Raw genomic sequence first — 12,792 nt, forward strand, 5'->3', positions numbered from 1 at the left:
TTTCTATTAATTTACCGAATTACGTGCCCTTCGCAGTGTTTTATCCTATTAACTATATTTTTCCTTTCTGTATGTTTTCATTATTTATTGATACCCCAAAATGTTGCAACACTTAACTTCTGCAGAGCATTCTAGAAACTTCAGCACAAAGCACCCATTACTGTAACTTTCCATAAAAAGAGATATAAGACTATATGAGCTTGGATGGCTTTTGTTGTGGAAACACATTCATAAAGTTTATGTCTTGGGGTGTCCTAAAAGGCCCAAATGTCTTTCTATAGTGTTCTGCCCTGTAGCTGCTGTCAGAAAACATCTGGAGGAACTCTGCCCAAAATAAAACACCTTTAAGATTTAATGCACCTCATCGCTGAGTATCCACAGAACCAAGGACTGTGTGGGAAAAAAAAAAAAAAAAAAAACAGCTCCAGCTGTGTTGTCCTTGGCCTCACCTTGATGTTGAAGAGCCAAGGCTTCAGCGCGTCCACTTCGCCAGAACCTTTGCTGAGGTCATACACAACGAGGTACAGCGCTCTCTGGGTCATGAAATGGTGGTGTGAGGCCTTGTACTCCTCCCCACCTTGGGAAGAACAGAAAGCTCATGAACATGTGTTAGACAAAAAACATTCACATTTACAACAGAAGTCTGAAGTAGCGTGTGGTGGAGATTGAACACTTCAGTTAAAAAAAGAACATTTCGATGTGCTCCCTTAAAGCACAACGTACTTAGCATTTCACAGGCAGCTAGTGGCTGGTTGGAGCTGCTGCCTTTGGAGTCAAAGGACCCAGGTTCGAAGCCATCCTCCTGCTGTTGTAACCTTGACCAAGGTACTTACCATGAATTCCTCCAGTAAAAATGACCCCGCTGTATAAACGGGTAACCCATTACAAACACCTTAACATTCTAAGTCGCTCTGGTGGAGAAAAGCATCAGCTAAATGACTAAATGTTATTTCACCAGTACACCATGGAATTTATGCAGCGAGTCAACGTACCTGAGAAGTCCCACACATTGAGCACTATGTTCCTCTTCTCTCGGTCCCGGATTGACCAGTCTTTGATGTCGATGCCCGAGGTTGGTAGCTCCATGTGCTGCTGTGCCCGCTTCAGCTTCATCAGCCGACGCAACAACGTAGTCTTCCCACTCCCAGAGTTCCCCACCACAATGAGCTTCATCCTGAAGTAGGGTGTAGCGTTCTTCAGACGCTGTTGCAGAAACCTGGGCTCCGGGAAGAGGGAGGGGTCCGGAAAGAGAGGAGGGTCACTGTGGGCTCAGCACCAGCACTATGCGGTCTCACATCCGCCACAGAGAAGAAATGATAGACTCGGAGAAATAAGAAGGTTCAGCCTTTGCAGAACATCACAAATTCATCACACCAAGTGCGGAAGCTGAATTCCCCAGCAGCCTGGCCTCCTTAGTATTATACAGTTTCTGGTCTTTTTCTGTAAGGCTATTTAAGAGTAGAAATACGTGGGCACTGTGAGCATTCCTCAAAGCGGCACCCTTGCGAGAACTGAAGTAAATAAGAACATTAATATTACTTGCCAAACTCTCGGCACCGTGCTCTACCTTACAATGTCCTTGGTCCTGCTGCCAATGTGCTTCAAGTCGAGGTTCAGTTGCAGTCCCTCCAAAGGCAGGTCCCACAGCCTTCCCAGCATGCCCATCTCATCCGGAAAGGAGCAGAGGCCCTCGTTCCTGCTCACATCAAGGGACGTCAAGTTTTCAAGCAACCCAATGCTCCCAGGGATCTGAAACACAACAGACAAAAAAACATGTCATTTCTCTTGAGTGCTTTTTTGTACCATCTCCCATCCCATCATCTCCCAGCCACTGTCAGCCCCCCTAAATGGTCAGATATCTGCTGCCCCCACACACTGTCTGACCCTCAGGCCACTGTTTACACTCTTTTTTATCTGTTCACTTTTTCCATCAGAGAGACCCACAATTGTCCACCCATTTATACAGCAGGGTAATTTTTACCCAGCAATTCAGGGTGAGTACCTTGCTCAAGGGTAATACAGCAAGAGGTGGGATTCAAACCCAGGGCCTTCGAGTCCCAAGGCAGCAGCTCTAACCACTGTGCTCGCTGCTGTTTTCTTTTTCTTTAGATATTTCCAACCTACTGCTGCATGACTTACTATCACAGATTTATATCACTGATTGAGAGCGGGCAACCTTCAAAAAATAATTAAAAAAAAAAAAAAATCACGCAAGGAGTTTGTATTTCTACATACATGTTTGTAATACGGCGAGGTGGCCCGGGAAGGGGGCGGAGACGGGGGCAAAGCAGCCACAGCTGGGGCTAATTACGTTCCCTATTTCTTCCCCGGTGCCCAGCAGTAGGGAGGAGAGACAGATGAGGAGAGCGAATCCCAGCAGACAAGCCCGAATCCAAACCCGAGCCCAGAGATGACGCCGACATCCAGACCGACCTGAGGCTCCCAGCCCCCCTGACAAACACGAAGCCCCATCCTACCTGTTCCCTGGCCCCCCTTTTCCATCCCCTTTCTTCTCCCTGCACTGAGACCAAATAAAACCTCTCACAAACGGGCACCCCATCTGTTGTCTCCTGCCTCGTCTCTTACAATGTTATAGTCTGTTTTCATAGAATTTTTTATATGGCTATGTCACACCCACAGCTGCGGGCTCAACCTCCCCTGCTGCAGGGCATCAGGGCATGGGGGTATAAAGAGGCGTAACCCGACCGGAGCACATCACGGAACATCCTTTGGAACAACCGCACCGGTGCCTTGTGCTCTGTGCTGGTTTCTGTCTGCGTTTCGCTTACCTCCTACTCTTTTCCCCTTCGGACGACTCCCTTGGCTTCTCGACTTGTGCTCCATTTCTCAACCCTGATTTTCGCCTACCCCTCTTCAGATGACATTTGCAAATCGCTTGAACCCTGATCATTTCTGACTATTCTCTTCGATCGCCCCCTTGGAATAAAGCACCAGCACTTGAGTCTGCCGAGTTTGTCTCCTCATTGCGCAGTGACAGGTTACAGTTACCCTTTATTGCATACTGCCCCGATGAGTGACTTTGTTCCTCTACACAGGGACTGACATTGACACAGGCTTCTCAAGTCACAAACGGAAGGGGGACTGGAAGTGTTTCTAACGCATTTTGCCCACATGTAACTCCAACGTTATTTTTACCAGTAAACCACAATCAATAAATGACTAATAATACAGACATCCTTCAATGCATTGCCTTCTGTAAATATATCAGGTATAGCAATAAAAAATAAGAAATACTTAAGACTTTTAATTGTAATATTTCTTATTAACATTGACCTACATTAACACAGAAACTCATTTAAATGTGACTTAAAACAAAAGCACAATATCTTCCCAAACTCCTGTGTGCAACATTCAGCCTCTTGTCACTGATCACCGACACCCAGGAAGAGCAGACACAAGCTGTAATCACCGTGGCAGTGAGTTGAACCAAGGCGCTCTGACTCACATTTTGTTTGCATGCGTTTTAATGGCACGTATCTGCAGGGCAAATAAATATAGGGCACTTAGAGAAAGTTTTGAAAATATGTGAGCGAGGAAAATGGAATTAAAGAAATAAAGTGGAAAATGTTGGGATCTCTGAAATTGCACACTCGACCTTTGGTGACACGGATAGCCAGCGCACTCTGCACTTCGGCACAGTAGCTAATAGCCATAACAAGCCCCGTCACCCACATGTGACTTCGGTTCCCTCGGCATCCAGCAAGGGTCGTGGCACTACCTCGGTCAGCCTGTTCTCACTGAGGTGCAACTTCTCCAGGCGGGTCCACTTTTCAACAGGGTCCCTGATGTCCAGAGTGGTGATGCGGTTGCGGCTCAAGATGAGCTCTCTCAGGTTCACGGAGGTCCATGCTGACGGACCAGGCAGGAACGCGATGTCATTGTTCCGCATGTCCAGGGATCGTAAACTGACACCACGGAGGAACAAAAGAGAAGACAAATGTTTCTTAGCTAATTGCTGGACGCTTACTGAATACGCTTGACACTCTCGAATGCTGTAATTGCACTTACTGAGGCAGTTGGAGTACAACTTCAGGAATACAAGTGAAGTGATTGTCACACAACTTAAGAGTAGCTATTCTTGATGGAAGGAAGGACAAATGACCTGTGGAATGGAACCACAACGATAAACCAGCACATTCCACGAGACATGACCTGGTGAGGGCGGTGCCACAACACGCCGTACTGTCCAAGGAAACATCGGCCAAACACACTCACAGAGCTTGTTCACAGAGGCGCTGAAAGTCTCCAGCTTGGGGCAGCCGCACAGGAAGTGGGGGGAAATGTGTTGGATGCTGTTCTTGCTAACATCCAGGAGACGCATCTCAGGCAAACACAGCACATTGCAGAGCTCTGTTATCTTATTTCTGAAACACGTGAGAGAGACAAAGTGGTGATAAACAGATTGGGGGGCTTGCAGATGCTCAAACAACATGTTCAAACGACACAAGAGAACTCCTGAACACACTTCAAGCTGCACTTTCCAGCATCTCCTCTAGTAGCATGCAGAGCAGAGTGGTAGCAGGACACACCCTTCGAGACTGAGCTCTTCCAGTCTGTCCAGCACGTGGCCCACATCGCTGGGGAAGACGGCGATGTGGTTGAAGGACAGATTGATTTGTTTCAGTGAGGGACGTCTTGTCCCCTGGGGCAGCATCAGCAGGGGCCCCACGCAGTTCTGGGACAAACTGAGCGTGCTCAGGGATGGCAGGCTCAGCAGCCCTGCCGGCAAGGACTGGAGACGGTTCCCGTGGAGGTCCAAACGGGTCAGACTCCTCAGGTTCTGGACAAAGCAGTTTTCATATATAAAATGTTATATATTTTTTTCCAAAGGAAAGGCGCAGATGAAATGGCTCTGATGGATACAGATGCTGTGAAACCCAGAGGACAAAAATATTAGACTGATACATGCAAAGTACTGTGGTAAATGAAACCTAGCAAGGAAAAGTGAAGAACGTAATGTGTGCTGCTAAGAAGTCAGAGCATGAGTAAAAAGCACCGCGAACGTAATGTTAACGAGAGGATTACGAAAGAAACCGTACTTTTCACACCGTTAAGCAGGGCTGCTGGTCCTGGAAATCAAGGTCCAGACCTTACGTGTTCCAGAGAATAAAGAGTACCGAAAGTACATGTGACACGGCACATGTGAGACACTTACAAGCTGGCGCTTTGAGACACTTGGTCCCAAAGAGAGTTACCTCACAGAGTAGATCGGGAAACTCGCTCAGGTTGTTCTGGCTCAGGTCCAGGCGCACAATGTGCTCCAGGTGCTGCCGAATCAGGTCCTCATCCGTAAGGCAGGATAGGTTGTCTAGCTCATTCCCCGACAGGTCCAGCAGCCTGATGTGCTCTCTGGCTCTGCCCACCAGGGACAGGCTTTCCACCCCACCTGGAGCTGGGGACACATTTCCTACCATCGCACGAGTTCCCCTGAACAGACATTTGAAAGTACGACATGAAGTGGAAAGTCTGGCAACACTGACCTCCATGGCTCCGGGCTGCCCGAGAGAACCTAGGTTCCGAATCGGCACGACTTCCCTGCAGAAACACAGACTGGTTGTTTCAAAGCAAACACAAGAGTATTCGGTTTAGGAGAGCTTGAGTTATGAACAGTTTGTTCCATAGCCCTACTTCATTGTACAAAACCTTGCTTTGCACGTATGAAAACCGAATCTGGATTTTGATCCTCCCAACCACTGAGCACTTTGGACTGTCCAGACCATGTCCGTCTGTCCACTGAGTGTCACCCCACACTCATTAAGTGTCAGGTGTGTGTATGTTTTGGCTTTGATCAAGTTTTAAGCGAACGTAAGAGCGGAACACACAGGCACAGCATCACATGCCATTATTAATGAAGGAAAACTGCAGTGTTGTCACATGTCATGATAACAGATGTTAATTAAACTGTGTACATTTCAGCGGTAACTACTAAGGTAACTGTGTCCATTTTAATGGAATTTGGTGATATTTTAGAAGAAATTTTGGGGCTCAGGAACACGTGGGGGGTGATGTGGCATGGCGTGGCATGGCATGGTGGGTTCAGCTGGTGCCCACTGTGTGGTGTGTCTGGGGTTCAAGCTCTGCTTGGGGTGCCCTGCGACAGACTGACGTCTCGTCTGGGGTGTGTTCCCTCCCCCTTTAGCCTTGTGCTCTGCATTGCTGGGTAGGGACCGGCTTGCAACAAGCGGTTGCAAACGTTGGCTCAGGAACACATAAAAGTTTTTACCAGTTTATGCGATTTCTCTTTTTCAGGAACAGCAACTACTATCGCAAAACGGAGGGAATGTAAGAGGTAAAGGAAGCTGGTGAACAGACCATTAGGAAACGTCGGGGTTCAACGCTCATTTATAGACCTGTTGCCAGACCCGGTCATACCTCCCAGCTGGGCCGCCGCTGTTGAACTTTTGGCAAAGTCACCAGCTGTCCATTGTGATCCTCAAAGACGTCACGCTGGCTTTTACTCTTTGCATAAGACGTCTCGTCACTCCCTGTGCAAAACGAGAACCCTGCCCTCAGCACTAGAGTTGAAAAAACTGATTACTGAGGGAACAGCTGAGAAATGAAAGTGCACTCCAGCCCAAAACCTGACTTACCATCACTCTCCAGGTCTTCACTGGTGAAGACAATGCTCTCATCCATGGAGATGTAGCTGAGCTCATCGCTTTCATCTGACAGGTACGCTAAGGAAGAGGGATCACTGGGTATCCTCTGAGAACAGAAAGTGGACTTTCTCCGCTGAAAGGACAATATGGCCCTGGCCAGAGACACTCCTCTACCTGGAGTGCAAAAAAAAAAGCAGAGTTAATCCATAACAGGCAATGAGGATGAAGAGCCACAACCATGGCAACCATCTGCTAAAAGCAAGAGAAAAAACCATTAGAAAATGAGACTCACTGCTCCTTTTCCTGTGACTCAGAGCTCTGCGCTCAGAGACCAGCGGAACCAGCCACGACGCCTCGATGTGGCCCAGGCGGAATCCCCCCAAGCAGAGGGCGTTGTTGTTGGTGTCGAGGCCCAGCTTCCCAAGCAGCTGACTAACCACGGGCCCATCCTGCTGGTGCACGCTGGCGCTCAAGGTGCTGCGTAGGTTCTGCTCGTGGATTCCACTGGCGAGGAGCAGCTCCACCAGCTCCAGTGGCCCACCTCTCTCGCAAACCTACAGCATACTCATGTGACTTTCCCACTTTTTCCAACTAACCACGAGCTCAGTGACAACATAATCGGCATACACTTAGGGTTTGGTTTATGCAGTCCTAACTCATTCCTGAGAATGGGTCGCATATCAAAAAGATGGATAATGGAATTACTTCCACTATATCTGTGTGACACTTTTCTCTAAAGCCACTTAAATTGTTAAGCTACTCACAATTATTGACCCATTTATATAAGTGGGTAATTTTACTAGAGCAATTCAGGGTAAGCACATCACTCAAGGGTACTACAGCAGGAGGTGGGATTCAAACCTGCAACCTCAGGATCCCCAGGCAGCAGCACTAACCACTATGCTACCACCTGTACCATTACTGCATTGCTTCTTATGGGGAAAAAGTGTAAATTTCTGCATTAATTTTCTGTATCAACTGCAAAAGCCCCCCCCCCCCATGTGCCGCAGTTTATACTTCACTTGCAGGCAGCTCATGGTAGCATTTCTTGTGGTTTAACTCTCACCTGGTAGATGAGAGACTCCGTCTTTGTTTTTCTGTTGACATCGGCGCCCAGCTGAATTAAGCACTCTGCCATGATGACATCGCCATCCATACAGGCCTTCTCCAGCATGGCGTACCTGATGTCACTGTCAGCAGCCATCTGGGAAAGGCACGAGCAGCTCAGTTTCTGCAGCTTCAACAGTGGAGGGGGAAAAAAACAAATGAAACAAAAAAGACAGTTAGTGCAATTAGGAATTGTCAGCACCAAGCATTTCATTAATCTTTACACACAAACACTCAGTACACTTTACACACTCACTGGACCAGGGTTTCTTTCTGGAAGACCTGCTCTCAGCTGCTCAAAGATGATCCTGTCAAAGTCTTCTCTCTCCAGTTGGGCAGCAGATCCTGCACAGGAATCCAGCAGCTTTCCTGCCACCTGGAAGCCCTGTGGGGTAATGGTCCACGTCTCAAGGTGCACAGGAAGTGCTGAGGAAGCGGCCAGGGCATTTATGGCACATGTACACACGTCTCCAGGTAGAACACTCATTATTCAGTTATTCTGTCTTTTCCATGTATCCCATCCTAGATTATTAATACCGCTTGTCATTAATTGCTCCAGATTCTCATTTGTAAATTCTCTAACGTCCAGTCAGAGCGTGTGACGCTTGGGTCGGCATGAAAAAACAAATAGTTCATTTGGAAACTAATCTGTCTTCAAATAATTTGCATTTATTGTAATTTGCATTCATGTATATGACATGTATAACTCCAGAACCAAAGGAGGTAGAATCGCGGTTTAAATGGCACAAATCGGCACAAATGTAGCACAAATGAATGAGCTCCAATTCGAGTTCCTGCGGGGTTGTAGGGGGACTGGAGTGACATCACATGCCATGTAAACAACCTTTAATATCTCCAGTAAGAAAAGAGATAGAAACGCAGTGTGAACGGCACAAACGTAGCACTAACGAAATATATGTATTTCTTTATTTGTGCCGTTTGTAGTGGGGGGAACTTCATGGTTCCGGGTGACATCATGCGAAATACTATCCTTTATATTTAAAAAAGTAAAAGAAACAGAACGGCGGTTCGAACGACACACATCGATACAAATGTAGCACTGACAAATGAGCCTGAATTCGACTTCCTGGAGTGAAATAAATAAATGTTAATATCTCAAAAACTGCAACAGCACAAATGTAGCACTAACGAATCATAAGGCTAATTTCATTTGTGCTGTTTGTCGGGGGGTCAACTTCACGGAGCTCCAACATGTCTGTGTGTCAGTGACTGCATTGTATTTACAAACACGTTGTTTCAGTCATAGAACATTTCCTTTATTCGGCCACTACTCTGGCACTGTATTTGCTTATTTGTGTATCTTATAATATTTTAAAAAAAAAAAAAAAATTGGTGGGAGGGTATCAGGATTTGTCTATCCTGTGTTTTATGGACCTACTCGATCGATGAACCTCCATGCAGCAAGTGGTAGGTAACAAACTAGGTTTGCTTGAGACTTTCATGTATGCAGCTATGTCTCCTTCTCTTAATGTAATGCATAAATTGTACTTTTGCTGAGATGTACGTCGCTTTGGACAAAAGCGTCTGCTAAATGAATAAATGTAAATGTAAATGTAAATGTGATTACATTCAAGTTCTTTTTCACAATGCATAGCAAGTGAAAATTTGAGAATTGTAGCAGTGCGGAAAAGAAAAGATAGAAGAAAACATTTAGAAATGACAGAATATTGATAAAAATAGTAGAACAGCATGAAAACTGAATTCATGCTATTATGCAATATTGTTTTACTGTAACATCAGTAACATGAGAATTTATGAAAAAATAGAACAAAATGAATCAACCATATGAACCCTACGTATTCATGCATGCTAACTGTTTATATATCTTTCTGGGTCATACGATACAGTGTATAGGGATTTGGGGCTTACAATGAACTCGACCTTGGACAAGGTCACCATAACAGAACCCCATTGTACGTTAAGGACCACCTGCATTCATTTCGCAGATGCTTTTCTCCCAAGCGACGGACAACTCAGTGACAACAGAGGTACATTCGGATGGAGATGCAATTCACAAAATACAGTACAGTCAGTTAATCCAACACCACCATTATTCATTTTCCCCTTCAAAAGTAATGAAATAAGTAACTTGTGCTCACTGCGCAGTTTTAATACAGTCTGTTTGTTTCTAGGATATGCCAACAGGGGATAAGTGCACACTGGAAAAGGATCCCGAGCATCTCAAATCGTTGTGGTCTCATACCTTTAGGACGGTACTGACATGTACGGGACAGGAATATGGTGAGGACAGCAGAAGCTGACACACGAGGACAGGAAAAGGAACACAATGAGGTGGTACGATGACAGTCAATATTCAGGATGTCAAGAGCAAGAGAGCTACCTTTAAGAGCAGCTCGGTGTCCGTTTCATATCGTCTCAGAGAGCTCACAAGAAGAGAGGCCAGGACAGGCAGCGCGGTGCTCGACACTTCCTTCTTCAACACCAGGCACTGCAGCAAACTAAGGCCCCACAGTTGTACTTCTGTGAGAACGAAAAGGAAACGTATCGGGTCTGAGTTGAACATGACATCAGGGCTCCTTTAAAGCACTTGTCTCGTGGCTCAGAGCAACTCACCCCTCTCACTCGGGAACATCAGCAGGGCATGAAGAGTAGTGTCTATCGCCCCCTGCTGGCAGAGAAGCTCCAGTGCACCGGAGCAGTCGGCAAGTGCGCACAGAACACGGAGGCCCCAGATCTGAATGTGCGGCATCCCGATGAACTGGACACGGAGACACAACGAGAGCACCTTACTTTGCACGCACAGGCAAAATGAGCAGGCGGGAGCGGTCGAGGGATCACAAAGCGTCATCTCAATTGCAGGTGGGAGAGGGGGGCACAGAGAGAACTGCATGCCTACCCTGTTGAGGGCCTCCAGACACACCGTGAGTGCGCCCTCCAGCACACACTGGTTCTTCAACACCTTCAAGGAGATGTCCACGGTGTCTGGGTCTCCAACTGAGGCTCCGTGTTCCCTCAAGCTCCGGTCTGCTCCAGAGACAAGTGAGCCAATGGGGTCAGTAAAACACACACAACCTTCAATACACGGTTAGAAGAGTTCGCACACACAGTCGGTCCAGGCAAGAGGCAAGACGGCGCAATGCAACAACACAGAACTGGACATCAGCAGCTGTCCCACTGTCATACTGTCCGGGACACCAGATCATTTGCTTCAGTTTTAGAAACCACACAGGTAGAGTCATTCTCATACCTGTCCAACCGACAGGTGTACAATAAAATACGGTAAAACATGAAGAAATTTCAGGCAAAATGGTGATGGCTGGCAGGGGGTGCGGTGGCGCAGTGGGTTGGACCGCAGTCCTGCTCTTCGGTGGGTCTGGGGTTCAAGTCCCGCTTGGGGTGCCTTGCGGCGGACTGGCGTCCCGTCCTGGGTGTGTCCCCTTCCCCCTCCGGCCTTACGCCCTGTGTTGCCGGGTAGGCTCCGGTTCCCCGTGACCCCGTATGGGACAAGCGGTTCTGAAAATGTGTGTGTGTGTGTGTGTGTGGTGATGGCTGTCATAATAAAGAAACTGTCGAAATCTGTCAAAAAATAAAGTGAAATAGCCACAGTCTCTTTTATATTCTGAGCATTTTCTTTATGTGGGAGTCCTTTGTTTAGCATACCTCCTTTCCAGGGACACTCTGATCAATTTTCACCCATTCTTATTATGGGGTATCTCCCTATTTCAGTGCTTATTTTTGGTTTAAATTGTATTGCAGGAAAAAATGTTGTGGGTAAAAGTGAAGAACAATAAATGTTTGTGTTAAATTCCTTTCTATTAAAAGATATGTTAAACCTAGATATTTACCTATTTTTGCCTTTCCAATACGTTCCAAATTTGGACAGGTGCAACATGTGATGGGACATGTACAAAGTAAAATGTACCTGTCTAGTGGACAACAAAACACAAAAAAAAAAAACACAAAAAAAAAAAAAAACAATGACCCATGCAAGGTTTACCTCTAGGAGACACACCGGGGACAGCTACTAATAAACAGAGCGCCTTATTTCAATCAAGTTTCACATCCGTGAACAAATGCAATATACAGAATGACCCCATAGCATGCACTTCTCATGCTGAACACTAGAGTACAACTAATTATACATTTGGTAGAAAAAGGGACCAAACCGCGCACCGGGGTTCAGAAATGTCAGGCTCGCTTTGAGAGCTTCGAACTGGACCCCAGGCAGGAGGTTGTGGACCTTCATGACTCTCAAGATCTCACACATGGCCATAGCCAGCTCGTCGAGACTTGCAGTCCTGCAACAATGTTTGTTTAGCTGGCAGTCTCACTGTACTCCACAGGCACATTGGCTAAAAACTGCCATCGCTGTTAGCGTGGCACATCGAAGAGAACGCAAAAAAACATATCATTAATACGCTGGACATTGCTAACATTTATTTGTTTAGCTGACGCTGTTCTCTAAAGTGACTTATAGCATTCAGGTACCTATAATTATTTATACAGCTGGGCAATTTTTTACTGGAGCAATTTAGGGCGAGTACCATGCTCAAGGGTAGTACAGCTGAAAGTGGGATTTGAACCTGTGGGTTCAAAGGCAGCAACTCTAATCACTACATTAGCAGCATGTCACCATAACTTTGTGTTCAGAAAGAAATTAAATATAACACAGAGCATACACTGTGCAACTATTTGCCAGGTTATCAGTGCATGAGTTCCTGTACTACGCAAGTAAGCAAAACATGTGGCGTACCTTCCTTGGAACAGTTTATAGAGCAGCTCACACGCACTTTCCGCAACCTTGGGAGAGGAAGGGTGTTTTTTCATCATTTCCACAACGTTGATGTGGATCCCACTGGACAACAATAGCGCCCGTATTTTACCTGGAAGAGCGTTGGTGAAACAAGGCCAAGTGAACAATGAGAGCACTAAGGAGACACAGGGGATGAGAGTCAATTTACTCGTACAACAGCTACTAGTTTATACTGACGCTCCGAAGCTCTTATTTATCGTGTATCTAAAAAGCAAGGCTGCGGTCAGGAAAACTGACGGTTCTCGCTGGCCTTACACTATACTCATGTTC

The 12,792-nt window shown here is 46.4% G+C and overlaps 1 protein-coding gene across 3 annotated transcripts in view; it reads right to left on the minus strand.

Annotated features, from left to right (window-relative positions):
- lrrk2 (leucine-rich repeat kinase 2) overlaps positions 1–12,792 on the minus strand; it is a 43,309-nt gene that overhangs the window by 22,841 nt on the left and 7,676 nt on the right. For all 3 annotated transcript variants that reach the window (XM_018740366.2, XM_018740365.2, XM_018740367.2), the window contains exons 12-30: positions 12,463–12,592; positions 11,883–12,007; positions 10,606–10,733; positions 10,323–10,467; positions 10,090–10,229; positions 7,984–8,112; positions 7,687–7,857; positions 6,913–7,174; positions 6,612–6,794; positions 6,394–6,506; positions 5,502–5,556; positions 5,217–5,413; positions 4,551–4,801; positions 4,237–4,385; positions 4,030–4,123; positions 3,740–3,926; positions 1,568–1,749; positions 993–1,216; positions 450–577 (exon numbers count right to left, since the gene is read on the minus strand). In XM_018740366.2, the coding sequence (XP_018595882.2) occupies positions 450–577; positions 993–1,216; positions 1,568–1,749; positions 3,740–3,926; positions 4,030–4,123; positions 4,237–4,385; positions 4,551–4,801; positions 5,217–5,413; positions 5,502–5,556; positions 6,394–6,506; positions 6,612–6,794; positions 6,913–7,174; positions 7,687–7,857; positions 7,984–8,112; positions 10,090–10,229; positions 10,323–10,467; positions 10,606–10,733; positions 11,883–12,007; positions 12,463–12,592 (2,993 nt within the window). The remainder of the gene's footprint in view (positions 1–449; positions 578–992; positions 1,217–1,567; positions 1,750–3,739; positions 3,927–4,029; positions 4,124–4,236; positions 4,386–4,550; positions 4,802–5,216; positions 5,414–5,501; positions 5,557–6,393; positions 6,507–6,611; positions 6,795–6,912; positions 7,175–7,686; positions 7,858–7,983; positions 8,113–10,089; positions 10,230–10,322; positions 10,468–10,605; positions 10,734–11,882; positions 12,008–12,462; positions 12,593–12,792) is intronic.

This window comes from Scleropages formosus, chromosome 2 (genome assembly GCF_900964775.1).
Source record: "Scleropages formosus chromosome 2, fSclFor1.1, whole genome shotgun sequence".
In the NCBI taxonomy this organism is placed as follows: domain Eukaryota; kingdom Metazoa; phylum Chordata; class Actinopteri; order Osteoglossiformes; family Osteoglossidae; genus Scleropages; species Scleropages formosus.